The following is a 26,645-nucleotide window of genomic DNA, read 5'->3' on the forward strand; positions in this document are numbered from 1 at the left end:
GTGAGGTGATAATGGGTTCAGAGAATGTGTTGGATGCAAGCATAGTGCTTTGGATAGCCAGCAGCTGCAGTACACAAGGAGCACTGGGGTCTTGGGTTTATTTTCATAGCATGGATCTCTGCTTTGTTCTTGGCAGTAACTGCTGAACTTCCTTGTGCCAGCTACAGCAATTGCCCAAGTGCTGGAGTTTTTTAGAAAAGCAGTATTTGATACAATTTTAGCTTCTTGTTTTACTTTAATCACTAAGTGAGCAAAGATCCAGCACCACGTTACATCCTAGTTTTCAGTATGGCTCAGTGTTCAGTTGTCAACATATGGGAACAGTTGTTGGCATCTTGTTGCCATATCCTAAAACAATATGGTGTTTGTGGGAGACTGCAGAACACGAGCTCTGAAATGTAGTATTGCAAAATACATCCTTACTTTCACAGTTGACTCAAAATCCAAGGAAAAGCCTTTTTTTGGAGGAACATCCAGCTTCAAAACATCAGTGGCTAAAGATGCTAACACCAATAGATTCTCTGTTCTGTGCTTGTCACTATAGTGTAACTTTTCAGCCCATTACCTTCTGACTTGACCTTATTCTGGCAAACTCCTTTTAGCCCACAGAAGCAGAGTGTTTAATAACTTCTCTCTCAGAAAGCAGCCAAACAAGAACAAATGCTGTAGAACAAGTCTCTTAACCCCCCTTTCCCAAAACATGCAGGTCTGAACCTGTGGAAAGATTGCCTTGTTATATAACCTCGCTGCAGTGGAGGCTGCAAACCTCGTAAAAACCAGACCAACAGTGAAATCACCCACATTCCCTACAGCTCAGGCTCAGGGAGATCATACTAGCACAGCCAGACTATAAAGCAGTACAAGCTAGTCACTCAGAGATGGTTCAAGCCAGCAGACTACTGAGGTAAGCAGCTCCTTTCATCACTGGAATGGATACAGGCTCTCAGCACACCTCTCCCCATTGTGCTTTTTAAACATTCCATGGATTGATGTTTCTCACTTCCAGCTCATGGACCTCAGTTCTATTAAAATAGTTTTTATTTCCACGCAACTTGAGTGATGCTTGTATTTCTTTAATTTTGAATCCCAAGGAATACTTGTTGGGTTTTTTCTTCCTGTTGAAACTTCAAATTTCTTTGAGCTTTGTTGTAGCTAAACATGTAACTCCAGCTCAGCTGAACCTTAGATTGGATTATAACTGGGGAGACAGCAGGACCCTTGCTTGCATGCTAGAGTTGTCTTGTGCAGCAGTAACACAGTAAAGGTATTTCATAATGCTGGGAATACAAGGGTGAATCCCATAAGTTTGGTCCTAACTGGAGTAGTAAACTCCAAGTGGGGTTTGGAAGCACTGTCTGTGCTGCCAGAAAGTGACTGATCAGCCCCCATTTTACAACATGCTGCTCATTTCTCAGATTTTGCTAGTAACAAATTTATCAAATCCAGATGCCTTGGGCTGAAGACCCAGCTTTCTCCATATGAAAGCCCTGCAGTGGCCTTAATGCTAATCCTGTAAAATCAAGGGGATTTGGGACACTTCACTAAATATGTTTTCCTGAAGGCTGTTGCTTCTGGCTTGTGCAGGCTGCCTGTGGCTTATACCCTAATTAGCATGTTTGGGATTTCTTTTTAACTCCATTTTACCCACACAGGCTGTTATGGGAAAAGGGCAAACTGACTGGAGGAAGCAAGGGTTCTTTTTTCCAAGGTGCAGGTTGATGTTGTCTTGCCATATGTCCTGCACATGGTGTTATGCATTATGGGCATAAGCCAAGAGAAGCCTAAAGATGGGACCTACATTTACAGCACTAGAAAATGTAAATCCCCTCTCGGAAGTGGTGGGAAAAAGGAGAGGCCTTTCTTTAACAGAAAAGCCATTCACCATAAGCCACATTGTAATTCTGCATCTAAAGGAGAAGCTAAACTAATCACTGAGCAGAACTAATCTCTCTTTCAAGTCAGCCATTTCATGAGGCCTGCACTGCAGTCAAAGCAAGGCAGGGGAGCCGAGGGGAGGTGTCTCTTGGGCTGCAGACACAGCCCAAGTGCAGATCCCCATTCCATGGACACTCAAGAGATAGGAATCACCTCAGCCTTCACAAGTCACTCCAATGGGTTACAGCAGGGGCACATCCAAACTGGCTTTACTATCATGTGGCAGTGAAGTGAGAGTCATTGTGAGAGTCTACCTTTACCTGGAGTCTGCCACCTTTACGTGTCTGCTTGTGATCCCAGCCTCAGAGGAGCTTGGTCAGTGGAGCCCAGAGACCAGTGGAACTCACCTGCAGCCCAAGGAGACACCTGCTGGCAAGGAACAGCTGAGCGTGCTTGGAAAACCAAAAGTGTTTGCACTGAAGTACAGATACACTGAGATACAGAGGTACTGCACAGAGATACAGGTTGTTTAAAAAGTAAGTTTTTAAAAAAGCTTTATTCCAAACAGCTGATTAACCTGTCAAGGATTTAAACTGATTATTCAATGCTGTCATAAGTTTCTAATGAGGAAATTATGGGTCAGAGCCTACGTGTGGGAAGGACCTGTTGTGTGCTGCTGAGAGGGTGTCCAGAGGGAGCCCCCCCTCCCAATTGCATCAATGCACTGAGATAAATGTTCAAAGGGACCACCCACAAACCAAGGATAAGGGCTTACACAATATATTTGGCCAAGCCAATTCTAAACAAAGTATTTCACACCTTAGAGATTTTTATGCTGGTTTTAAATTGGTTTTAAATTAACTTTTGTTTATTTCAGTGTATTTAAGTAGGGGTCTTGTGAAGGCAGATAAAAAAGCATTCAGACACTCAATTTATAGCAGTAGTTGAATTATGCTTGCAAAAATTAATTCTGCTTTAGCAGAGCATTATGTATTTTGTAACAGTTCTGTGTTTTATGGCAGCGTGCATTTACCCATTCACTGTCTGATCAAGAGGGAATTCCACATCTACAAGTGGAGACCACAGAAACTAAATATTAGCTCAGACCTTTTAGTAGATATATGTGCTGCTATGTGGACTGAATACCCCAAAGAGTGCACAAAACCTCTCTCAGCAGTAAGGAAAGGAACCTTTCAATTAGCCTCTGCACACAGACATACCTCTCATGAAACTTATAATCATGATTCAGGCTCTAAAATAGTTTCCTGGAAGCCCCATGCCACACAGAAGAGATCAAATATTTAATGAACTGAGAATGTTACATTTCTGTGTAAACAGCACAGCTTGTCTAGTTTTCATCAACATTTTCCTTAAATAAGGCCTTGATCATCTCAGCTGTGATATGCCCATCTGATTTACCAACAGTGCCCTCTTCTCTGTAGCTCCCACTTGGCATTTCTTCTGTTTCCTTACAAGTAGGTACACCTTTTCCAACCACAAGCAGCTTTCTCTTCAGAGGTCCCAGTTTTGAGTATGCCTTAAGAAGAAAAAGAATATGGTTCCTTTGCAATTTCAAAGAAAAGCAATCATTCTTCAAAAAAACAAAACAAAACAAACAAAAAAAAAAAAAAACAAACAAACAAACAAAAAAAAAAACCCACCAAAACCAGCAACTTTTATTTTTAAAGCAACTGTAGAGGTGCTTCTCTGGGGCTGTGTTTGATAATGTCAGTAATAATGGACTTCTTTTGCAAGCCAACTCATTTTAGGAGGCTACAGCCCTGTTGCCCTCTTCTCTCTGTTTTCACCAGTATCATCTTCTCCATAAACCAACTTCTAATCTCAAATTCAGTTCTGTGAGAAGAATTTAACTGATGCAACAGCTTGCTCCTTCCAAAAAGAGAGAGGTCCAAGCCCAGCCATGTGCTTCTGCCACATCTGCACTGGCTCTGGTCTTCTCCAAACCTCTGAGTCTGCTGGGCTAGAGTCCATCAGCTACAGCAAAGACCAATGTGCACTGTTTCCTCAACCCCATAGTTTGCACCCAGGAACACCTTCATCTTGGCTTTCTGTTGAAGGAATATTGATCCTTTAATGCTACTGTGCAACACAGATTCTAAAGAACCTCTTCACTGCCATCCAAGCCAAGTAATCTCTCATTAGGTGACATTCAGAATTCTTTCTAGGGGAATTTCATCCTGACACTCCATGGGATGATTCCTAGGACACCATTCAATTGCCAGTGCACATGCCTCATGGTATCAGAGATGCCTGAAAGCATCCAAAACTTCCACATGAGGCTGGTCCTTAGAAGAGAGAACCTGTGCTCTTTTGGCCTAGCATCTGAATGGCCTGGACCTAACTGTCCCAAACAGCACCAGAAGACTACAGTCCATCTGAATTGCCCAGCAGGTAAAGGACAGTGGATGCCATAACCATTGGATATAGAAGGGTCCTTGACAGTAGCTCATGCTCCCCACTGGAAGTGTGAAAGTGTGTTTGGGTCAGTGGAAGACCTGATAACTCTCATACCTGGTACTCTTCTTCATCTTCACACAACAGTCTGTCCAGGGCTGGAGTGAAGAATTTTTTCTGCAATTTTTCATCACTGTCTGGAGGCTTCTTATCCTTTGTTTTAGACCGAATCTTTGGAAAGGCACTTCTGAGGCTCTTTCCATCTGTCTTTGCTTTTTAAAGAGAAGAAAAAGGAAGTGTATGTAATAGTCAAGCCTTATGGAAGTCAGAATCAGTACTTGATATGAGCATTGCCTCCAATCTTTAATATGGCTTAGCCCCTGCAATGCAAAGAACAGCTTGGTAGCATTTTTAATTGGCAATTCAAGCCAAATGCTCATTTACATTGGGGTTTTTTATGTGTTTTTTGTTCACAATTTCTGATAAAGACCCAGGGACTGAAATTGACTGGAAGTTAGAAGCTATGGATCTGTAGGAGGGGGCGAGGAAAAAATGATCAGTTCAACTTAAATCCTGCAGAGCTCTGAAGTTAAAAAGAATAAGAAAGGCAGCAAAACCAAGTATAAACTTCTTCTATACCCATGTTTGTGTATCTATAGGTACATAACTACAAGTTCCTGAAACACAGTCTACTTATAACTCTCCTAAAGAGATCACATCGGTAGCTGACTCATTCTCAGGATGATAGAGGATTTTGGACATGGGCTGCCAAGTTACAGGTTAGCCTGTGACTGTGAGCCAGCTTACTGGAACAAAGCCTTCTCCACCAGGTATCTATTGCAAAAGTCTAGCAAAGGTGTTCAAAGTAAACGTGTGTTTAATACAGAAGTCTTTGTCAACATGTTTGCTGGTGCCTGATGATTTCAAAAGGCCCACCTATGGCTGGGACAGATCAGAACTTCAACAAACTTCTTCATGTATCTATAACTGTATGACTTCCATTTTTCTAACGTATCTCTTTAATTTTAATTAAAGAGCTGTGTTAGAATCATCTTCTACTTTTTCCATCCTCTTTCTTCTACTCACACAAAGATGTAAAATAACATTTGTGATACTGAGGAATCCACAGAGATTGTCCAAAACAGATAAGCACATGCTCATGCTCCTTCTTGCTTAATGATATATCCTTTCCCTGGCCACACCTACCAGAAGGGATGGAGATTCAGCCCAAAATTCAGTACTGCTTACCAAAATTTTCAGTTCGGGTTGAGCTCCATGTAGCTTCATCTGCTCTTGCTAGGGATTTAGTTATAATTGAACTCTGGTGTACTGGATGAATGACTGCCAAGTGCATGTACACTTAAAGTGAAAGTGTACATGGAGTTTAAGAGTGCTCTCTCAGGGACAAGCTATAATGAAGTTACGATATGGATCAGTAAGAACTGCTTAAGATATGATTCATATCTTCTTAAGAGATGGCCAATCCTGTAAACTGTATCCCAGGGCAGCTCTAGATGAGTAATCATATTCCACAATCTAAAACCAATTTAAATTTAAAAACTGTATTTCAGATAGATTGCGATTTTGTCTCCTTATGCAAATTACAATCTATCATGGCTGTGGTGGCTGCAATCAAGAGGGAAAATAAGGTGTTCTCCATGTCAAACAGGTGGTTTGAATAAAAAGTTTCAGATATAAAAAGTCTGTAAATGTTCAGTAACTTAGCACTTATGAGCTTCTGACATTTGCATTACCTGCATATTTTCTGTTTTCCCTTTTCATTTCATCCTTAGGAAGTTCTTGCAAGCCAGCTCCCTTTGTAGGAAACAAATGCCTATGGAGTAAAAAATATAAAGTGAAACCCATAACAGGGGTCTGAATTTTCTCTCTAAATTGTCCTGTGCAATGATTTGGGGTGAGGGGGAGGCCACCCTTTCTGAGAGCCACTGCTGCTTAACCACAGAGGCAGAATAGCGCAATGGTTCAAAAATGCAATGAAGGCAGCCAGGTAGCTTAGTGGCTAATAAGCTGCTCTTTTTTTATTCTTAGTGCCTTAGTTCAACTATGTCCATGAGACTAAAAGAAAACAAATGTTATAGTCTCCAGTCAGTCCAAGATTTAGACCACAGCTGGCAGCTCACATTTCAAAGAAATCCAAAGTTTGGAAAGGAGAGAAAAATGGTCACTTTTTAGGACTTGAACTTTTTGTGCAATATGGCTAAAATCACTGAGCTGGGACTGGAAACTGAAGATGGAGCTCTCAACATTGTTGGACTGTGTTTTTGATACCATTGGTGTTGACAATTTGTAGCTAAATTAATCTTTCTCCAGGGAAAAAGTTAAATTATTTCAACACAAAAGAAGCCAATACTACAGACACCTCTGCAGACAGACATTTCCCAAGGTCTCTTCCTCTCTCAGTGTCAGATCATTTGTTTCACTCGAGATTGCAAACCCCCTATATATTTGCAAATTAATCTTCACATCCTTAAACATTTTACAAACAGTAAAGAAAAAAAATCTATTATTCAGCACTTAGTCTCAGCCCCAGCTTTTCAGACTATCTAATTGCAACACAAAGAAATTATTTCCAAGCCTAAGTGATATACCAAGTGAGTAGTGTTAGGTCTTAGTAGGATTAATTAAGGACCCAGTTTCTTCCCTGAAATTCAGTACTTGAGGAGTCAAAATCTTATTGTCATCCTTCAGAGATACTGCTCTCATGTATACTCAGTCAAAGCCTGTCTTTCCTCAACTAGGAAACTACTAGAGGCAGACAGTAGCATTATCTTAAAAAAAAAATAAACCACTTTTGAGTCCATGAAAGCATTATTTTACCCTGATACTCTGAGATGCTGAACTTTGATATCAATCAGTTTTGCCACTAAACTGGTATTTTCTTCTTCCAGGAGCTGGACAGAAGCTTTCAAATCCCTTTCTTCCTTTCGGTAGATCTTAACCTTTTGACAATTAAAAAAAAGAATAAAAGAAAGTCTTAGAATTTTGGAAAGCTTTGATAGCAACTATCTTACCTGCACATACCTAGGAAAAATGCAGCTGTATCAGCAAGATTGCACATTTGGAGGGGAAACATAATGACACATCTTCAAACAAAAGTAAGGACTCTCTGGTTCTTTCACACCTTTCTTAGAACCCTTTTAACTGTCACAGCACACGTGTGTCAATCACAGCCACACATTTGGGCTATGCAACCCTGACAGCAAAACCTTCTTGTATAGTCAAACAAGTCTGCTAGACAGCTCTGGATTTTTCCTTTTTGCTTTCACATCAGAGCTTTGAGAGAGGAAAAGCTTCTTTGCAGAGGTAAAGTCAGAGTCTTACTCAGCAAGTGTTGTTTTTTTAATTCCTTCCTATACGCGAAACCTTCTTACCCAAAATTAGTGAAGTTTTCAATCTAAGTTACCACAACACTTCTTCCCTCAGAGGGTGGTGGTGGGGCTCTGGAACAGGCTCCGCTGGGTCACAGCCCCAAGTCTGACAGAGCTCAAGGTGCCTTTGGACAACACTCTCAATGGGGCTTGTCAGGACCAGGACTTGGACTCAATGATCCTTGTGGGCCCTTTCCAGCTCAGGATGTTCTATGGTTCTGTGACATTGGCTAAGCCCCAGGTACTATTTTCTTTCAGACTGGTAATTGCCCCTTATCACTGTGGAGATATACTCACCAAAGGATGCTGGTTATTCAGTTCCCACAATTCCTCTCACTTCTGCTTAAATACCAGCAAGTTCTTACCCCCTTCACAGGGGAGGGGAATGTACTATGGAAAGATTTTCCCAGAAAGCTTAGGCATATGCACATGTTGAAGAGAAGTACCAAGCAATCTGAAAGCATCCATTCTCACCAAAACCAAATTAACCCAGCTATAATCATCCAAATTTGCAGTTAAAACTAGTTCCAACTTCTCCCAAGGATTACAAAGGTGAAAATGACTGGAAATTAACCAGTAACAGGATGTGGCTTGGCACAGTGAGGTGATGTAGCTTTGCACTATCTTGGTGTGACACAGTAACCATGGAAAAATGTGACTGAAGTCTCCAAATCTGTTTTAATTTTGGAGGTAACTAATCTAGAGCTATTTTGGGAAGTCATTTTTCAGTTCAGTGGCCAAACTTGGAAAAAAAAAAGAACTGAGACAAAACTAAAGTTTCTGGTTTATCATCCCCAAAGGAAATACTGAAACAGTCTGTCAGCTACATATAAACATTAGTCTGAGACAAAATATTTCATCCATGTAAGAAAAGCAGGGAAAATGAATGGGTGAATTCAGAGGACTGGAGAAGTTAGTGATAATAGTTTTGTTTTCCCCCAAAATTCAAAGCAGTAATTCATAACATAGGAAAGTAGCAACACAGGAAAGTAACTCATAACATAGGAAACTTCTACTTGAGAGGAAAGAAATCCAAATCCCTCAGCTAAGAGGTGAAGGCCTGTCAGGACATAAGAGTACTCCAAAGTGCTCTCCTGTTGGCACTGCTAATGTGTGTAAAAGCTGTAGGTGTTCAGTGAGACAGGGAGAAGGGGAGTATCTATACATACTCAATCAGTATGTATAGATTTGAGCTCCTGTTTGTTTATACAGAATAAAACATTAATTCTTTCCCATTTATTTTCCTTACCCTCACTGCTTCAGAAGTTGTGGTTTGGACACCTTCCCTGGAAAGTTAAAGATGCATGCTCAGAGCTCATTAAGGGGAAGAAGGAAAGCTGTGTCCCTGCATACTGGCAAGTACCTTAAATTAGTAACTAAAATTAAGAATCTCTGCCAGGTTTGTTGATGTGGCATGGAAAAGTAAGAAGAACATTTATTAACTTTCCAAAAAGCTCTGCTCAGTTCTCAGCTGTGAGGCTGTAAAAGTGAGGAAAGGCATTTCACCCACCAATCTCATGCTCAGATTTGATTGAAACAAAGAACCTATATTGACTGGAATAAACAAAATCAAACTTTGACTATGGAAAAAGTTAGTTTCCTAAATCTGGCACACAAAAATATTTTCTTTTCAAGAAAATTACGGCTATTTAATATATAGCTCTAAATTGTCATTAAAGGTCAGTATAAAAGCTCTCAAGCAATTGATTACAACCATATATGATTTTGATTTTCCTCTCTTCAGTGTAGAGTCCCCATGGTTTCTTTATGGTCTTCCATTTAATGTAATCTCAAGCCATTTCTCAGAACATCTTTCTAACATTTATATCCATTTTCTTTCAATACAACAGCACTAGAACTTTAATGCAATTCAAACCTCCCCTCTTCAGCTACTTACCTGGTTGATCCTTTATAGCATCCCAGTCTCCACAGATAAAAATCCTTAATTCTATGGAACATTGTAGTCCTTCCTGTAACAGCTTGGGCAGGAAAGGGGGTCCTCCATTTGTGAAAGCAGATGTTCACCTCTTACCTTTATTCACCACATTGCACTGCTTTCTGCTCAGGATTAGAGATTAATTACTGGAAAATTGCTCTCCTTTGCCAACAGAAGTCTCCTGAGGCCCATGACTGGAAACAGTTCTGACCACAGGCCACCATATTTCAAACATAAATTGCCATGATAAACTGCAGGCAAGCGATTCTCTTACCTCTTCTTTTAGCCACTCGTTCTCTTCAACCTCTCTGCGACAGTTTTTGTCTAAGTATCCCACAGCATTCTGAGAAAACACAATTTAAAATAATCTCATCGGAGAGCAACACTTTGACAGTCCTGCACACTATAAAGAACTGTCTGCTCTTTAGCAGGAAATAATTAAGATACATCCACACAACAGACTGCAGCATCCCCTGAGGGATTACAAGGGGATTTACTTCACAAGGCCAGATGTTTCTCCTCTATCATCCTGCCTAAAGCAGATTATATGTCAAGCAATTTACCAATATTTCTTGATTTCCCATATTAAAATAGGACATTTTCCTTTTTGCCTAATAAATTCTTCTGTGTTCCAATACTGCTCAAGTCTTACTGCTTTCAGAAAATCAAACCTTCAGCTATTAAGAACCCCAAGTAAAATGCCAAATGAGGCAGTACTGCTCTACAACAAGTGACCTAAGCATGTAGAGGTCTGTGCTAATGACCCAAGGCCACAATTTAATTATTGATATCAGTGAAGTGGAAAGGAAGAAGTGGGGGGGAAGATGCCCCAGTAGATCACCATAAACACAGTCCTCTGGATTATGTTCTCACATGACTGGAAATTCCAGCACTGAAGTCAGGGAATTTAAACACCTAATAGGCCTAGTGGTTTATACTGAAGTATACTTTGTATTTTGTGAAAGTAAGAAGTTGTCACTAGAACTATTTGTAAACCATGTTTTCAAATCAGAGCTGGCAGAGATGACAAAATCATAGTAAATCAATAAAACTGTATTTTCCTGAGACTGCACTATTGTGACATTTTAAAAATATTGTACTTTACAAGTACAATGAAACCCTTTTTTTTCAAATTGATGTTTATTTTCATGCAAATTTTTTGTATGTTACTGCTTTTTGAAATCTGTGTAAATGTCAAAATCAAGGCCATAGCAAAAGCAACGTGTTCTCAAACAAGCCTTGTCAGTGCATGGTGCCCCAGTTTCCCGTGCATTTTTGTAAAATGCCCTCACAACTGCCCATTTTTATTCTGGTGAAAAGAAAAAAAAAAAGGTACATGTATGTATAGCAGTAACAAAATCCATATGTACCAGGATTTGCATGGTTATTTTACTTGTAACTTATTAAAAAAGTTTGAAGTCTTAATATGAGTTAAAATAATTAATAATGCAGAGTACATGTATCCCAACTGTAACACAGTTGGGAGTTTTTAAAAAAAGCAAAAGAATACCTTAAGAGCTTCTTCACTGAGTAATTTCATGTGCCTGTCAAACATTTTCTGATTTTCTTCTCTCACAACTTTCAAAGCTTCGCTATAATATTCTTCAAAACAAAAAGCCAGGGAAATCAGAAATCATTATTTGCCATCAATTTTTCCTGATAACAGATAGATAACTGACATGTCATTACTAAACTGCAACTTATCAGTGAGTGTCACCTGCACAGATGCTCCACAGGAAAGGATTCAAATATCCTTTTCCAAAGAAATTGTCCTTCTAAACCCAAAGAACAGTAGTGTTAATGACAAAACTAGAAATTGGAAGTGGAACAGAAATTACATGTTTCTGTTCACTACTGCAACAGCTGAGCAATTCACTGCTAACTGAGCAGTGATCTAAGCAATTCTCTGCTAAAATATTGGCATCTTAACATTAAATTTTGTCTCTATCAATAGCAGAGCTCCTGGAGCCATATGAGAGATTTGCTTAGAAAATTTATTTTTTTTACATAGAATCATACTGGATCTCCTTATACACATGACATTTTTTCAGATAGTTATTATAATGTGCCTAATAAATTTTCTGACTTATTTAAGACTCTGAGGTTCTAATTTGACAGCAGGACAAAATGGAGAATGTGATTTGCTTCTACCATTACTTGTGGTCCTTATTTAGAAGAGGTGTCTTACATTGAACTGAATAGGTTTGGCTTCATGTTCTAGTCACTTGCTATTTAATTATTTCATCCTTCCCTTTAGTTCTTTTTTTGCTCTTCTAAATATCTCATGTCTGCTTCATATTTCCTCCTTCTAAAGGAATGAATGAGATTATAGTAATTTTCTATCAAGGAAGGCACAGCACACTTATTCCAAAGGGGTGAAATTCAGTCTTTCACTGCACTTGTGTTGCAGACAGCCTGTTTCTGATTTAGCTGTAAACAAATATCTGCTCATGGAGAGAGAGTGGAGTCAAAGGCCATCAAGTACGAAAGGTGTATTAGAAGTGCATTAATTATTCATTTAAAACTGTGGAAGCTGGACTCCACCATCTCGACTCAGCAGAATGAAAAGGAAGTACTTCCATACTATAATGAACTTACTCCTCCATTATTTCAAATAGCTAAATACTTGGAGAATGAAAAAGGAGAAACTGTGTGTCTGAACAGTTCCTAAAGAGGCTATCTTCCCTAATCCTCTCACTGCAACACTGTTTTCCCCACACATCACCTGAATGTGTGGCTCTCTTTTGCTTCCTCTCCTCTCCAGCTGTTTTGCTTAAAATGTCACCACCAGAAAACATGAATTGTGCCAGTTCCAAGCCCTTCAGTGGTACACACAGAGACAGAAACCTGTTCACCTATGCTTATTCTCTAAGCCTGTTACACATTCAAGGTGTGAACAAGCCAAATTTGTTGCTGCCTTGCTCTGAAAGCTTGATAGACTGAAAGATTTCTGCTGGAAGGCTGTACTCTCCAGGCACTTTCTAGGTTCAGTTTTAGGGAGTTAAGCAAAATAGTATGATAAACATCCAGTACTGTCAGCATCATTTTCCAGTATGTTATGCAGGTCACTTACATGACCTGCATAACATGACATATATGTACCACTATAACATGACTTTCAATAAATACACTTCTGTTGGACCATGATTTTTTGTTAAACCACGACATTCTGCACCCTGTGGCATGTAGGAGATGAGACTGCCTGTCCCTGCTGGCATTCTATATAACAGCCCATTCTCTTTTTCATTTCATATTTCAGCAGCAATATAGAGAAGTTTTAAATCAATTAAGAACACGGAAAATGCGTAATGAAAAAACCCCAACCTCTCCTGAATACAGACATGGATATCTGACAAGCTATCTGGACATGCAGAAATCACAGAGCAGATCTTAATGGTGGTAAAATATGTTTTGAGAGACAAAAAGATAGCTTATTCACAGTAGCTGATGCCTGGTAATGGCTGGCACAGAATATACAGAGACCCTTAGAGCAGTGTCACTGCCTGTTACTACCAGCTGCTTGGCTGCGGTCACGCATACTGAGAGGGACATAAAGAAAGAAAACCAGGACATCCTTCTCCTGGATTATATAACAGCAAAATATTTAAATTATTTTAAAATAATGCAGTAATAAAGAAATCTTTGTAAAGCACTGAGCACTACAAAATATAAGCTCTCAAATGAATTCTACTGCTGTGACAGTGGTGAAACAGTTCTCAGTATGTGTCTGTGTGTCTATGGGTGACTTTGCAGGGCCTCACACTGTGTAACGAGGAGGAAAGGCCCAGACCACTGGCTAAAGAGCTCCCTCTAGTCCTGCATGGAAACCAGTGCGCTCCACAGAAAAGACTGTTCAAGAATGAGCTCATACTACTTTCCTGTCAAAGGAGCCTTCAATATGTGAAGTGCTTGTAGATGATAAGAACTAACAGCAGCAGAGTCAGCATTTTCAAGTGTGACTGCTAAGGGAGCCCTCTGAGTAGGTGACCTAAATATGTGTAGACTTATTTTTACAAAAAACTGCTATCCTTCTCAGTAACATTTTTTTAAAATGGGTTACCTGTATTTTACAAGAAAACTATCAGAAGACCAGCTTATCAGTTTCCTGAGGTGTCATCACTTCGGGAAACTTTGTCAATTTCTTTAATAAAGGAACTTTTACAGAGAGAGAAATAAGAAAAGGGAGTCCTAATATTTTTCAGGATTATGCAGCCCATCTTAGGTGCACTTAGAAAAGTTCATGCAAATTACTAGAAAAGTTGATATAAGTTACTAGAACTTGATCTAAAATTAATTTTATCATTTAATTCCTGCAGGCAATATGCAAAGACCCTGTAAAACTTGCATCACACCAGCTGTAAACTGACCTTCAGTTCTTTCAAGTTCATATTTGACATCTGCAATGTCTTTTTCCAGACTGCTAATCCTCGCAGCATGTATTTTACTTCCGACATTTTTGTACTCCAACCAATAATCTCTCTCACGCTGCTTTTCTACAATTTTTTTCTTTGTTTCTTCAATTTGGGAGCGCAGATCTATGAAAATAAGAATGTCAAAAGACAAGTTCATTAGTGATTTATTGAATTGATAATTCTTACAATGTCAGCTTGTTTAAGAAAGGTCCTTTCTCAGGGAATGGAAAAGGAAGGGGGATTCTTCCACACTATAGTACATTGCAACCTGATGGCCTTACATAGTTTCAAGGGCCACCATCATTGCTGAAAACAGCTTGATCTTATTCTTCCAAAGAGAGACAACTGTTCTCACCAAAATGTTGTAACCAAGGCCACGTGTCTCCCACAGAAAATCACAGGGATGACAGCTGGAACTTTCAACACTCAAAACTGGTCTTTTTTCCTGCCATCAATAATTTTTTATTTTTAATCTTCAGTAGAGGCAGTGCTTAGGACTTGCATGAGTTTCATAGAAGAGGAAGCCTCTGTACTGGCACAATACATCACTTGATTTATAAGCCCTCCACAATCTCACACTAAACTGAGAGAGCCCAATTTTGGGAGAGGAATAGTTTTATACTTTTTATACAACAAAGAAGTTGAATCTCTACCTAAATTGCAAAACAACAACAACATGTACTTAACCCCAAGTGTGTAAACTGCAAACCACACTAACCCAGCACACAACATACCTTGAAGAAGTTGTTCTTTGTCCTTCACAAACTGAAAAACTGCTTTCAGTGACTCTTCCACATCATCCCTGGTTACAACCTCCTTCTCATCTCTTTTTTTCTCCTTTTCTTCTATTTGCCTTACTAAGCGCCTGATAAGCACCTTCTGTTCTTCATTCAGAACAACATTCTAAGATAGAAGACACAGATGATATTAAAATGCTTTCAGAATGACAAATTTAAGCAAAAAAGGAACATTGGCCTAGTGACAGATGAAATGAAAGAATACCCAGCTGAACACCTGGTCTTCATATTCTGAAAGGTTAGAGCAGAGGGGAGAATTTGTAAGGCTCAGATATTTCCTCAGTAACTTCAAGATCACTGGAAAGAAATGAGAGACAAATGACAGCTGTACTTGGTACATCCCACCAATAATCCTCCATTACCTGGAAATAAAGGTGCTTGTAGATAATTTAATAACAGCGTTTCTATGTAGGAGCTATTTGCTTCATGTCGACATTCCACATGAAAATGTACTATCTTCATATAGAAAAATCATGAGACAATCAGGTCACGTACATATGACCACAGCAAAGAGTCTTGTCACAGCTGAAGTTAGTAACACATCCTGATTCCACAACTGTGATCATTACCTTTGGCCATCACCCTCTCTGGTGACACTCAGACTGTTTGAAATTACTGATTGTGTATGTTTGTTCCCAAAGGGTACCATACAGGAGCAAACAAGTAGTAAGTAAGTAACAGTGAGTAGGCAGTAGAAAGAGTCTCAAGCATTCCTCACTTCTAGTATTAACTCTAAACTGCTCAGAAACATTAAGCATGAAATAAAGAATGGAGCTCAAAGCACTGTTAAAACATTATTAAATTAAAACAATAGCACTTCACCCATGCCTTAAAATACCCTGCTCAATCGAAAATAAGGAGTCCTTGAAAGACCATGAACTAGTAGCAAATTGGGGGAATAACTGTAGAAAGATAGCTGGGGGTAAAATTAGAGGAAACTGGGAAGTTGTACTCACATCCTAACAGAAGTTGTAGTAGTATGGAAGTTATAGAGTAAAATGCAGCTGCTACTGTCTGAATGGAATGTAGTTTGCATGCTCAAAACCAATTCCATGACACCCTAAAATCTGCAACCACAGCCCCTGCTAAGGGGAATGGAACAGAGGGTGGAACAGAATGAAGACACTGGCCAGGCTGCATAGAAATCTTTGCAGGGAGGGGAGCTCAATGGCGCTCTGTAGCTGACAAACTGCACAGCACCTGTCAGCCAGGGGAGAGCGGAGAAGATGAATGACTAGAGTCACTCAAGCTCCACCTAAACATAAAGAAATAGTATGAAAGTAAGTTAGGAATGGGGAGAAGTTTGGGAAATCCATCATAACTGCTGGGATCAGTCATGAGGCTGAACCTGTCTCTCTCCTATAGGAACACCTGTTGGGTTAGAACCATGCTCTGTGAGCACTGAATACTTGGGATTAGAGCTTGTCTGTGTGTTACTTTGAATATGCTTTTGCAGAGAGATACTATCACTGAAAATCCTCAAAACTTAATCTGTCACAACTTTATGTTAATTAAGTGCATTATTCCATAAACTTTATTAAGTGAACATTCCATAAACAAAGGGCCAGTGTGAGTCCTTCACTTGCACTGGCTGTCAGTAACACACTCAAACAAACTAGGGAGACTCACTGAGGGGTCACAAAGTGGGGAGACCCACTGAGGGTCTCCCCCTATGCTGTTGCTCTGTGTCTCTGAACAAGGCAGTCAAACCGCCCTTCGATCCAGCAGTATAACCACAAGAGACATAAGACCCAACAATAATCATAAAAGCCTTCAGATGCCTGCACAAAGAAGAGCAATTGCCACTTCAAGTGATAGTCAAGCCACCAATCAAACACCATCCAGGCTTCAAGACTGAAAGAAGTACCACAGAAAGCCAAACAGATGGATGCTTATAAAAGCAGGGCAAGCATCAGCATAGGAAAGAAAAAGAGGTGTTGTTTTAATGTTTCACTGCTATGAAGTGCAGGCTGCAACATGATGCAGAATCAGGATTTTTTGAGCATTTTCAATTTATTTCAATATGTGACTCTCTAATATCTATTTTCAATGTTCACTGCTCACAGTATGGCTGTTTATATACAGCTCATATGCACCGTTCTTTAAAGTGTCACTCAGGTGAGATCAGTAGCTACACAACCTTCTTCTAAAAATTACCCAAAACAATTCTTAATCCATGAGAACGTGTCCTCATCAATCAGTGCTAGAAATCACAGCTAGCAAATAGCGTGATGATCTTTCTCCTTTATTAAAATTTTATTGTAACTAAGCTTGCAGTAATAATTAGATTCTCACAGAAACCTGTGCAATTCCATTACTTCAGAAGCGATTCAAAGAAGCTCAGCAATTCTAAGTGCTTGGTTAGGTCTGCTAATACTACTAAAAAATTAAATTTATACCATTTATTCTTCCTGCATTGAAATACTGAGGAATATTTGTAAGACTGGTTAAAAGGTATATCTGAATGTACTGCAGGAAAAGGGGCTTGCTGTCCTGCGCTTGCTGCAGAGAAAAATGCCAAAGAACGGAAACAAAGTCAATAAAAGGACTAAAGCACAAGTCTGATGTGGAGCAGCTGAGGATGTTTAGTCTGGAGAAAAGGAAGCTCAGGTGGCACCTTATCTCTCTCTACAACCACCTGGAATGACTTTGTAGCCAGGTAGAGGTTGGTCTCTCCTCTGATGTAACAAGTAACAGGGCAAGATGAAAAGGAAGTTGTGCCAAGTTTAGACTGGATATTAGGGAAAATTTCTTTACTGAAAGGGTGGTGAGATATTGGAACAGATTGCCCAGGAAAGTGGTGGAATCACTATCCCTGGAAGTGTTCAAAAGACACATGGATGTGGCACTTGTTGACCTGGTTTAGTGATGAACACAGTGGTGCTGGGTTAAACAGCTGGACTTGATAATCTGAGAAGTCTTTCCTATCCTTAACAATTCTGTGATTCCATTAAACATGTAGGTGGTTATACGGATCTCTTGTGCATTGGAAAGCACCTGCACTGAACTCACTTTACCTTAATGCTCTGTCCTATTCTGTAATGTTCTGCTCCTGCAGCTTCTTTTTAGCATGTTATATTTAGGACATTTATGCTATATGTCACATTTAATTCAGATAACACTTTAACTGTCAGCACATAAAGTGACTCACTAACTCTAGTTTCATTGACTGTAACAAATTCACTGAAATAACTAATTTTAAAGTATGTAGTATTCAAATGGAAAGAATAAAACTTAATCTATGAGTAAGAATACCACAAATGAAATTTGCTGCATAGTCACTTACCTTTTTAATATTTTCTTTGATCTTTTCTTCCAATTCTTCCAGATGAAACAAAACCCGTGCAATTGCTGCTTCTTTTGCTGCAATGCTATGAAGAGAGAGTAAAGAAATAGACATTCTTACAAAAACATTAGAGAAAGGATTGCTATTTAAGCTAGATTAGATGTAAATACTACCAAAATGTTTATTTTCATATCATATTGCTAGACTCATTTGGGTAAATACCACTGTCTGCTTATTACTCATAAAGAAATTACTTCCCACATATATCGGGGCCTGCATGTTAGTCTGGATTTCATACCCCTACAGAGCAGCAGACTCCCTGGTTAAATTGTTCCTGTGTAGCCTCCTGAGAAGCTGGAGCTGGTTTCTTCATTCTCCATGAGGTTTAGCTGAGCTCTTACACAAGTCACTTTCAGCATAAGATAATTTGTGCTCAAAAAAATATTACTGTAGTATTCTGCACCTGTTCCCAACATTCATTCATCACATGGTGCAATAGAGATGAGTATTACAATTATCACAAAGTCTTTTATTCTTTTAACAGTTCTTCTTCCTTCAGTTTTTAGTTTTGGAGTTTGAGGTGCTTTTTTGTGGTTTTGGGAGTTTTTCCCTTCTCTATTGCTTTCAGCTGTTTCAAAAGATGATAATATATTTCCTAGTTAATTTGCTAAGTTTGGATCACTGAATCATGCAAATTGCAGGTTACTAAATTTGCATCCTCTGGTGTCATTGTGCTCCAAGGTATTCTTCAAGTTTTCTATTAAGTAGAAGGATATTAGTTAGAGACTAGACCAGAGATATGGGGGTACAGTGGTCATGGCCACAGCAAAAGCACATCATAAGATTGTTGTTTCTAGGAAATGCTGAAATTGAGAACATTAATGAAAATGCAAAATAACAAACTCCCTAGGAACAGTGACCATTCTTCAATGAAAGGAAATAAAAAACAGGAATGGAAGTTAAATAAATACTACACACTTGATAAATCCTAAAGTGGAATGTGACAGCTATTCACTTGTATGATTATCCACCTTTGATCAGTCAAGTAGTACAGAGAAGTTACAGACTGCAGAGGTGAAAAGAAAGAACAGGAGAGCAAGAGGGACAGAGAGTGGGAGAAAGATAAAAACAGCAAGATGAATACTTTTGTTCCCTTTTCCCCCTACTGTTGCTGTAGAAACTACATATTCAATTTCAGTGAAGTACCTATTTCAGTGGAAAACTCTCCAGACAAATGAGTCATTTGCTTAGATATTAGCATATGCATAACAATAATTTTATCAGAAAGTGGTAGTTTTCTTCTCAGCCCAGTAATACAGTTTCCTTATTCCTTCACAAAATAGGTGAGTTAGTTTTGGACTTTTCAGAAGGTATTTGTTTGTGATATGATTCAGCTAAATCTAGGCTACTGCACTATGGAAAACTGTACTCTGTGCTCTGTAAAATGAAACAGGAAAATCCCGCATAAACCCTGTGAACTCATACAGCTGTCACTACAACTATAGGAGCATACTTTTTAGTTTGCTTCTTTCACTTGTCTTTTCCACACCAAGGCATTACTCCGTGCTCCTTAAATGCTGATAATTGTTGGATATTGGGTGTTCCTGATGTACTTCCCTTTCAATTTCTGTCTCTTAGATAAAATTCATGAAGCTTACTTTTTCTCCTTTTAATCATTTACTCAAGAGACTAGAAATCAAATAAGTTGGACAGAAATATCTGAAGCAGTATCTAAATGCTTCAGATATTTCCCCCTTGGCTCTTATTTTCCTCTGCTTGATTTTAAGAGACCTTTCATTTATCCATCTCTTACTTTCAAAATAAAACACTTTGGGCTCTGCTCTCAGCTGCACCAAGGAAGACAGCAAACTGTAGGTCTTGAGATTCTGGCTAGTGACAACAAACCTCCACAAACACCAAGGAATCCTAAAAAATACAGTCAAATGTGATCTTGCAACTTCAGCATATGCTGATCAAAAGCTTGCTACCAACAGAAAAAAAATGTCAGGGTTTTTTGGTTTAAAATTTTTTTCCCAAGTTATAGGCTAATGGCATAAACTTTCTGACCCATTTAATTGCTTTCTTACAGCTACAGTTTAAAAAGTGTACCTTTCTTAAACAGCCTCAAAGCCTCAAAACAATCAGCTCAGGCTCTAAATTGTGTAAGTTGTCTTTGTTATCTGCTTTCTTTATTCACATATTCTGTATGAGTGAAAAGTTAAAATATTTTAAACCTACTGATATTCTAGTAAGGCTTCTGGTAAATCAGATTCAGGGTCTTGAATTTGCTCTTCTGGTTTCTTCTTTTTCTTACTCTCTTCCATTTTTTTTTTTTTTTGGGTTTTTTTTTTTTTTAATACTTGTGCTAGAAGTGAAAAAAAAAAGTTTAGAGATGAATAATTTACAAAACATTGTGTATTCACTGGCATTTGTCACTTGTGACAAGCTTGTAACAGTTCTGAAATAAAAAAAAAACAAGCTGGGTTTTTGGCAGCAACAATCCGGCCTGGGGTAGCACTCAGGCCCGCATCTACACATACATATGTGTGTGTATATATACATATATATATGTAATGTATATATATATGTAATGTATACTTGGGTAGATACAATGGCCTCTATCACCATTACTGACTGCATCCCTTGCTACAGGTTGTCTTTTACATTCTTGCAAATCAAACCAGAAGTTGCTCCTTTTCCAGTCCTTTGTTTCTTTATGATGCTTGTTTTATCAAGTCCACTTGTTCACATGCCTCTCTTTCCCTGTCCTTCTGTTCTCCTAGCACTATGAATAATCTCCCTTTCACCACAACTCTGATACCAGTTTTCACTGTCAGAGCTGGAAAAAAAAGCACTTTCTGAAGGGATATGCATGTCAGCAATATTCCCTGGGCATGCTGTCACAACCACCAACCTCAGAATTTGACTGACAATGAATAGTTCTGCAATGGAACTGGTAGCATATATTATACAAAATTAAAAATATCACAAGAAAGGGCACTTATTCCTTGCTTTTAGCAGTCCCATAATCAAATTTTCCAAACCAAAATAGTTTATATAATATGGAATGTTTTATTACTGAATGAGTAGAGACATTGTATATAACCTGGTTTTGTATAAAACTGCTTCTCTGAATTTAAATTCTGAATTTTACAATAATATGTGAACTTGATTAAAACTTGTTCTGTGACTAAATAGAGCAGGCTGGATACTTTTTCCTGTTAAAATCAGCACAAGTAAACAGGAAAAAATCTCAGTAAAAAGCCACATAAGCAAGACTGTAAAATCAATGGAATGAAGTGAAACTAACTTATTGACAGATAGACTGCAATCCCAACACTGTCCTATGCCTTCTCACCACACTCCCCATACCCTGAAGCAAGGCCATGTCAGCTTTCTGTATACAAAATAACTTTCTATCCTATTTCACATACAACCTTTGCAGTTTCCAATTCAGTACAATATTTTTTCATGAAACTTATGAAACTTCCAAAAATCCTAAAGACATGGCTGTTGTATGACTTGAGATTTAAAAGAAACCCAAATAAACAAGTGAATTAAGAAAAAAATCTCACTGAGGCTGGGAGTTAGGTACTTTGCTCCTCCTTGACCCCTCTGATGTTTCCAAAACAAATGCACAAGTGCAGGATACACTTGTTAAGCATAAAAAAGAATCCATCACACTTCTTCATTGCAGAATTAACTGGACTGCTATTGATTCCATTTCCACTTGAACATTTATTTGACTGGTTTTCCTCAGAAAGTGAAGATCACCAGAGCACTCCCTAAGGTTTTCTTTAAATTGTTTCTGTCCCTTTCACTAAATGGAGAATCAAATTCCCTGCTTAAAACTGGATATAAACCAGAAAATTTTAGAAGTACTTTGAAAAGGCTTAAGGTGTTTTTTTTTTAACTACAGACCCAGATGATCTCCAGTGATATATTTATGAAATTGTTCCCAAGTAGAGAGGAACAAGAAAGCCTCCAAGGCTTAAGAGGTGAAAAAACACATACTACAATAAAGGATTTTGCAAACCATAGAAAATACTCACACATGAGAGAAAGAGGAACATATTTAAGGGGACTGAGGACTGACTGCACATTTGAAATGCACAGGAGAACATTTACAGAAGGAAATATCTATTTCTTCTCCCAAATAAAATTGGCCAACCCCCTTTATAAGCACCAGCACTGTCTCAAGCAAGAACTTCACTGCCATTGCATCCTTAAAAGGGCAGGCAGTTTCCTGACACAGCAACCCAACTACGGTGACTTTCCAGACACTTTTTACAGAGACTACCTGTACACAGCTCACCAGCTCACCACTCTCATGAGTCCAATCATTATCATTAAAAGCATCCAAACTAGCATTTGCACTCACATAATTATCCCCATTTATTGAGCAGCTGCACTACCAGAAGCCTCCACTCCCTCAGTCCCCAGCATTTATAGACTCATAGAATACACTGAGTTTGAAGGGACCTGTCAAAATCATTGAGTCCAACTTCTGGCCCTATCCAAGACATTCCAAGAATCACACCATGTGCCTGACAGCATTGTCCAAACATGCCTTGAACTCAGCTTTAGGCCATCCATCCCCTCAGGTCCTCTCACTGTTTACTAGAGAGGAGATTGGTACCAGCCCCCCTCATGAGGAAGCTGCAGACTTCGATAAGGTCTCCCCTCAAGTCTCCTTTTCTCCAGGCTGAACAGACCGATGACCTTTAGCCACTCCTCATATGGCTTCCTCTTAGGACCCTTCACCATGGTTGTGGCCCTCCGTAGGAGGCTCTCCAATAGCTTGATCTCTTTCCTGTGACACACAAAACTGCACAGAATATCCAAGGTGAGGCTGCCCCAGTGCAGAGCAGAGCAGAGGGGACAATCCTCTCCCTTGCCCGGCTGGCCATGCTGTGCCTGATGCACCCCAGAACCCACTTGGCCCTCCTGGCTGCCAGGGCACTACTGACACATGCTCAGCTTGCCATCGACCAAGACCCCGAGGTCCCTTTCCACTGCCTGCTGTCCATCCTCTCACTCCCCATTCTGTCCGTACACCCGGGCTTGCCATGTCCCAGGGGCAGAATATGGAAAATCTATTACCTCAGTCACGCTACAACATCACGCACACTGTAACCCCTTCCCAATCTCCAAAGCAGCCTAACAATTCCCTTTGCCCTCAATCCGTCCCTGGCTAACACTTTCCCCATACCTCTTACACTATTCCTCCCAGCCCTCTGCACATCGCAGCGGACAAAGCTGGGCCACCCTCACCGAGGCCAGCGCCTCGCTGCCCGCAGGCACCAAATCCCGCTGGCACTGTCACCCTGTACCTCAGCCCCCGCCACCCTTCCCTCCACGGCCGGAGAGCCCCCTGAGGCACCTCCCCCGGCCCTGCCCGCACCCCGACCCGCGTCCCCCCTCACGGTGCCCGCGCCCCGGCACCCGGCCCGCACCGCGCGCTGTCTCGGCCCCGGCCCCGCCGCGGGCCCACGGGCACGGCCGGGCCCTGCCGCGCGCGCGCCCCGCCCGCCGGTCGCCATCGCGACGGGGCCGGGCGCCGTGGGGGCCGCCGGCGCCCGCTGCCCCGGGAAACGAGAAGTACGGGAAAGAAAGGCTGGTGGGACGGGCTGGGTTTCGCCCAAATGCGGTGCCAGGCTGAAATCCTCAAGTTGTAGCTCTCGTCAAGAAAGAGAGCGTGTCCCAGCTCCGTACTGCGACAGTCCCACAGCGAATGTGAGCAGGCCACCCAACACCGCCGAGCTGCTTTCTCAGGAACCGGCTCCCTCAGTGCGACTGAGCCTTGGGGGGCTCCTGTACTGCAGTAACAACAGCCAAACTCTGTGGCCTGTGTCCCCTTTGCTCCACATCAGAGCAAAAGGCCATGGCCAGCATGGGGACAGGGCTCATGAAGGTGGAAAGGAAGGCTGGAGTCTGAGCCTAAATACTTCTGCTTCTCTCCTCCTGGCCAGTGGACTGCAGTAGATTTTGGATAGGCTCTGGTCATTTCCTTCCTTCATAGGATATCAGTGCCTGAGCCACGTAACCCTGGGAGCCATACTCAACCACAGAAATAAATTATCAATCACTAAAGTGCTGCTGTCTGCATTCATGGGCAACATAGAATCATAGAAAGGCTTGTTGGAAGGGACCTTAAAAATCATCTCACCTCCCCTGCCATGGGCAGAGATATCATGACTAGTTCAGTTTGCTCAGGGCCCCATCCATCCTGCCCTTGAAAACTTTTAGGGATAGGACATCCACAACTTCTCTGGGCTCTCCTCTCTTAGTTTAAAACCATTCACCCTCATCCCATAACTATCTGCCTGTATAAAAAAAAGTCACTCTCCCTCTTTTTGATAAGCCCCCTCTATGGACTGGAAGGCTGCAGTGAGGTCTCTCCATAGCTGCTTTTTCTCCATGATGAACATTCACATTTACTTACTTTGTTAATAATTCTTGGCCATCCTGTGGGAATTTGTGTTTTCCTTTGACAAGTCCCATTTGACATAGTAGAGTAGTCTCTGTAATTAAGGCATGTTCATTAAAGTAAGAGCAAAATGCTTTTAGTCCTACAGGCAGCGATCTGTAGCCATACTGCATAAGACAGTAAATTTAAAGATGCCCTGGTCACTGGCAGAAGGATTAAATTTGTTTTGTTTGGGAGCAAAATAGAAGGAAAATGATCAGGCCCTAGTAATGCACATTTGATCTTTGAAGCCATTCCTTTCATGAAAATTATTATCAAGCCAGTCTTTTTCTTACCACAGAGAGCACCATATAGAGTAATATAAATTATTCACACTCTTTCCTTTTGCAGTTTGCACTTCTGGTATATATTTTGTTGTAATATTTAAAAATAAATTCTAAATAATTATAAAATATTTTTAAGGCTTACTTTTTTAAGACGATGCATTCCTTCATGTGTGAAGAGAGGGACCTTTGATGGGCTGAGAGTTCCTGCGGTGGACTTGGGGGCAGCCAGGCAGGGTATTTCTCAAGCTACTCCACTCACCATTATTACTCTGCCTTCCTTTGTGCATGTAGAGAACTTTTAATGGCATAACCTAAGAGCATGGAAGATTTTAAAAGAAAAAAAGTTACCTTGATGCCCAGGAACCAACTGAAGGATGAAAAGCAAGGGATGATGTGGTCAAAGCCACCTGGGAAATGTCACTACAGCCATTAAATGAACAACATCAGAGTTAGCTGTGATTTGCATTAGTTCATCACTGTCAAAGGCAGTTGAGTGACAGGAGGAAACTGGAGGAAGGAAAGCATTATCAGCTCAGTTTGCTTCAATGGAAGCTACTATCTCTTCAACTAATACCTGTCATTTTGTAACCACACTAATTTTTGCATTATTGGAAAAAGATGGCATGACTTCCTTTTTACTTTCGGAAATCACTAGAGAGACATGCTGAATAAAGGGGTGAAGGAAGAAAGGTGATCTGCCTTCTGAATGTGATAGCAATACTACTATGCAAGGATACCTGCAGTCTTCACTAGTTTGGGACTTTTTCCTGAAGGTGCTATAACACTCTTTGTTGCTCTGCAATCATGCTTAAATCTTTTGATTGTGCTGAGAACTTAACAACTCTGTGACTGTGTCTGGGGAACAAGAGAGGAAGGTCGGCAGAGTATACCCTTCTGTGACTAATTTTTGTTCTCTTGCTGCCACCTTGAGAGTGTTCAGGCGCAATTCACTTGAAAAAACAGCTGTTCTGCACTTACATAAAATGAGTAGATTCTTCAAATCTGCTGAACAGCTGCAGAGTAGCTGTGGGAACAGGCTGGTCACTGGGTGCAGACTTTTTCCATCTGCTGTTACTGAGGAATGAGTCTGAGGGTCCTTCAGGTATTCCATGTTCTGAAGGTCATCCAGATATTTTCAGTTTCTTCTTTATGAAGATATCAACTGGCAACTGGTCTGAGCTGGGACAGTCCTTAGACACATAATCCCACAGATTTAATCTGAATCCATTTTAAGAACACATCACTAAATTAAATTTGAGCAGGAGAGCTCACCTATGTATTTTAACAGACACAGCACACACCACCATACACAGTTTCTCAGCAGTCACTTCTCACGGTGCTGGAGACCTCTGCCATTTAGCAGCAAGGAGCTGCTTTTTCCTAAGTTTAGGTCCAAAGTCCTTGATTAGAGGGGGAATTGTTGTGGGCAGTAGGTGCACCAGACCCATCAGTTCCAAGTCCATCCAGCAGGGGTCAAGCGCACTCACAGCTGCCAGCTGATACAGCGTGCCTGGTCCTGAACCACTGTTATATCCTCCTTCTTCTTCGGGACTGCTGCGAGAGGGGGGAAAGAGGTATTTAACACGCGAGAAAAGTATGCTCCATCTAGGAAGACTGTCAAAAGAGCTTGGCATCACTTCGATCTGCACTGAAAAACACTTTAGTGTGGGTTTGAAGAGACAGAGCTTAGTATGCTGCATTGGGGTGAGTAAACAGGATATGTAGATGAGAGGTGATTGAATGAAAATTATTGAGGGGAGCAAACGACTTTTAGTCTTT

The 26,645-nt window shown here is 40.4% G+C and overlaps 1 protein-coding gene across 1 annotated transcript; it reads right to left on the reverse strand.

The window, feature by feature from the left end:
* Nucleotides 1-2,437: 2,437 nt before the first annotated feature.
* CCDC83 (coiled-coil domain containing 83) lies at nt 2,438-20,461 on the reverse strand. The gene is made up of 10 exons (XM_009102720.4): nt 20,349-20,461; nt 18,111-18,195; nt 14,762-14,930; nt 13,983-14,150; nt 11,126-11,217; nt 9,890-9,958; nt 7,129-7,250; nt 6,045-6,124; nt 4,408-4,562; nt 2,438-3,412 (listed from the first exon to the last, which is right to left on the reverse strand). Exons 1-10 carry the CDS (start codon nt 20,432-20,434, stop codon nt 3,224-3,226), a joined length of 1,215 nt encoding a protein of 404 aa, XP_009100968.1. The 5' UTR covers nt 20,435-20,461; the 3' UTR covers nt 2,438-3,223.
* Between the last annotated feature and the right edge of the window lie 6,184 nt (nt 20,462-26,645).

This window comes from Serinus canaria, chromosome 1 (assembly GCF_022539315.1).
Source record: "Serinus canaria isolate serCan28SL12 chromosome 1, serCan2020, whole genome shotgun sequence".
In the NCBI taxonomy this organism is placed as follows: domain Eukaryota; kingdom Metazoa; phylum Chordata; class Aves; order Passeriformes; family Fringillidae; genus Serinus; species Serinus canaria.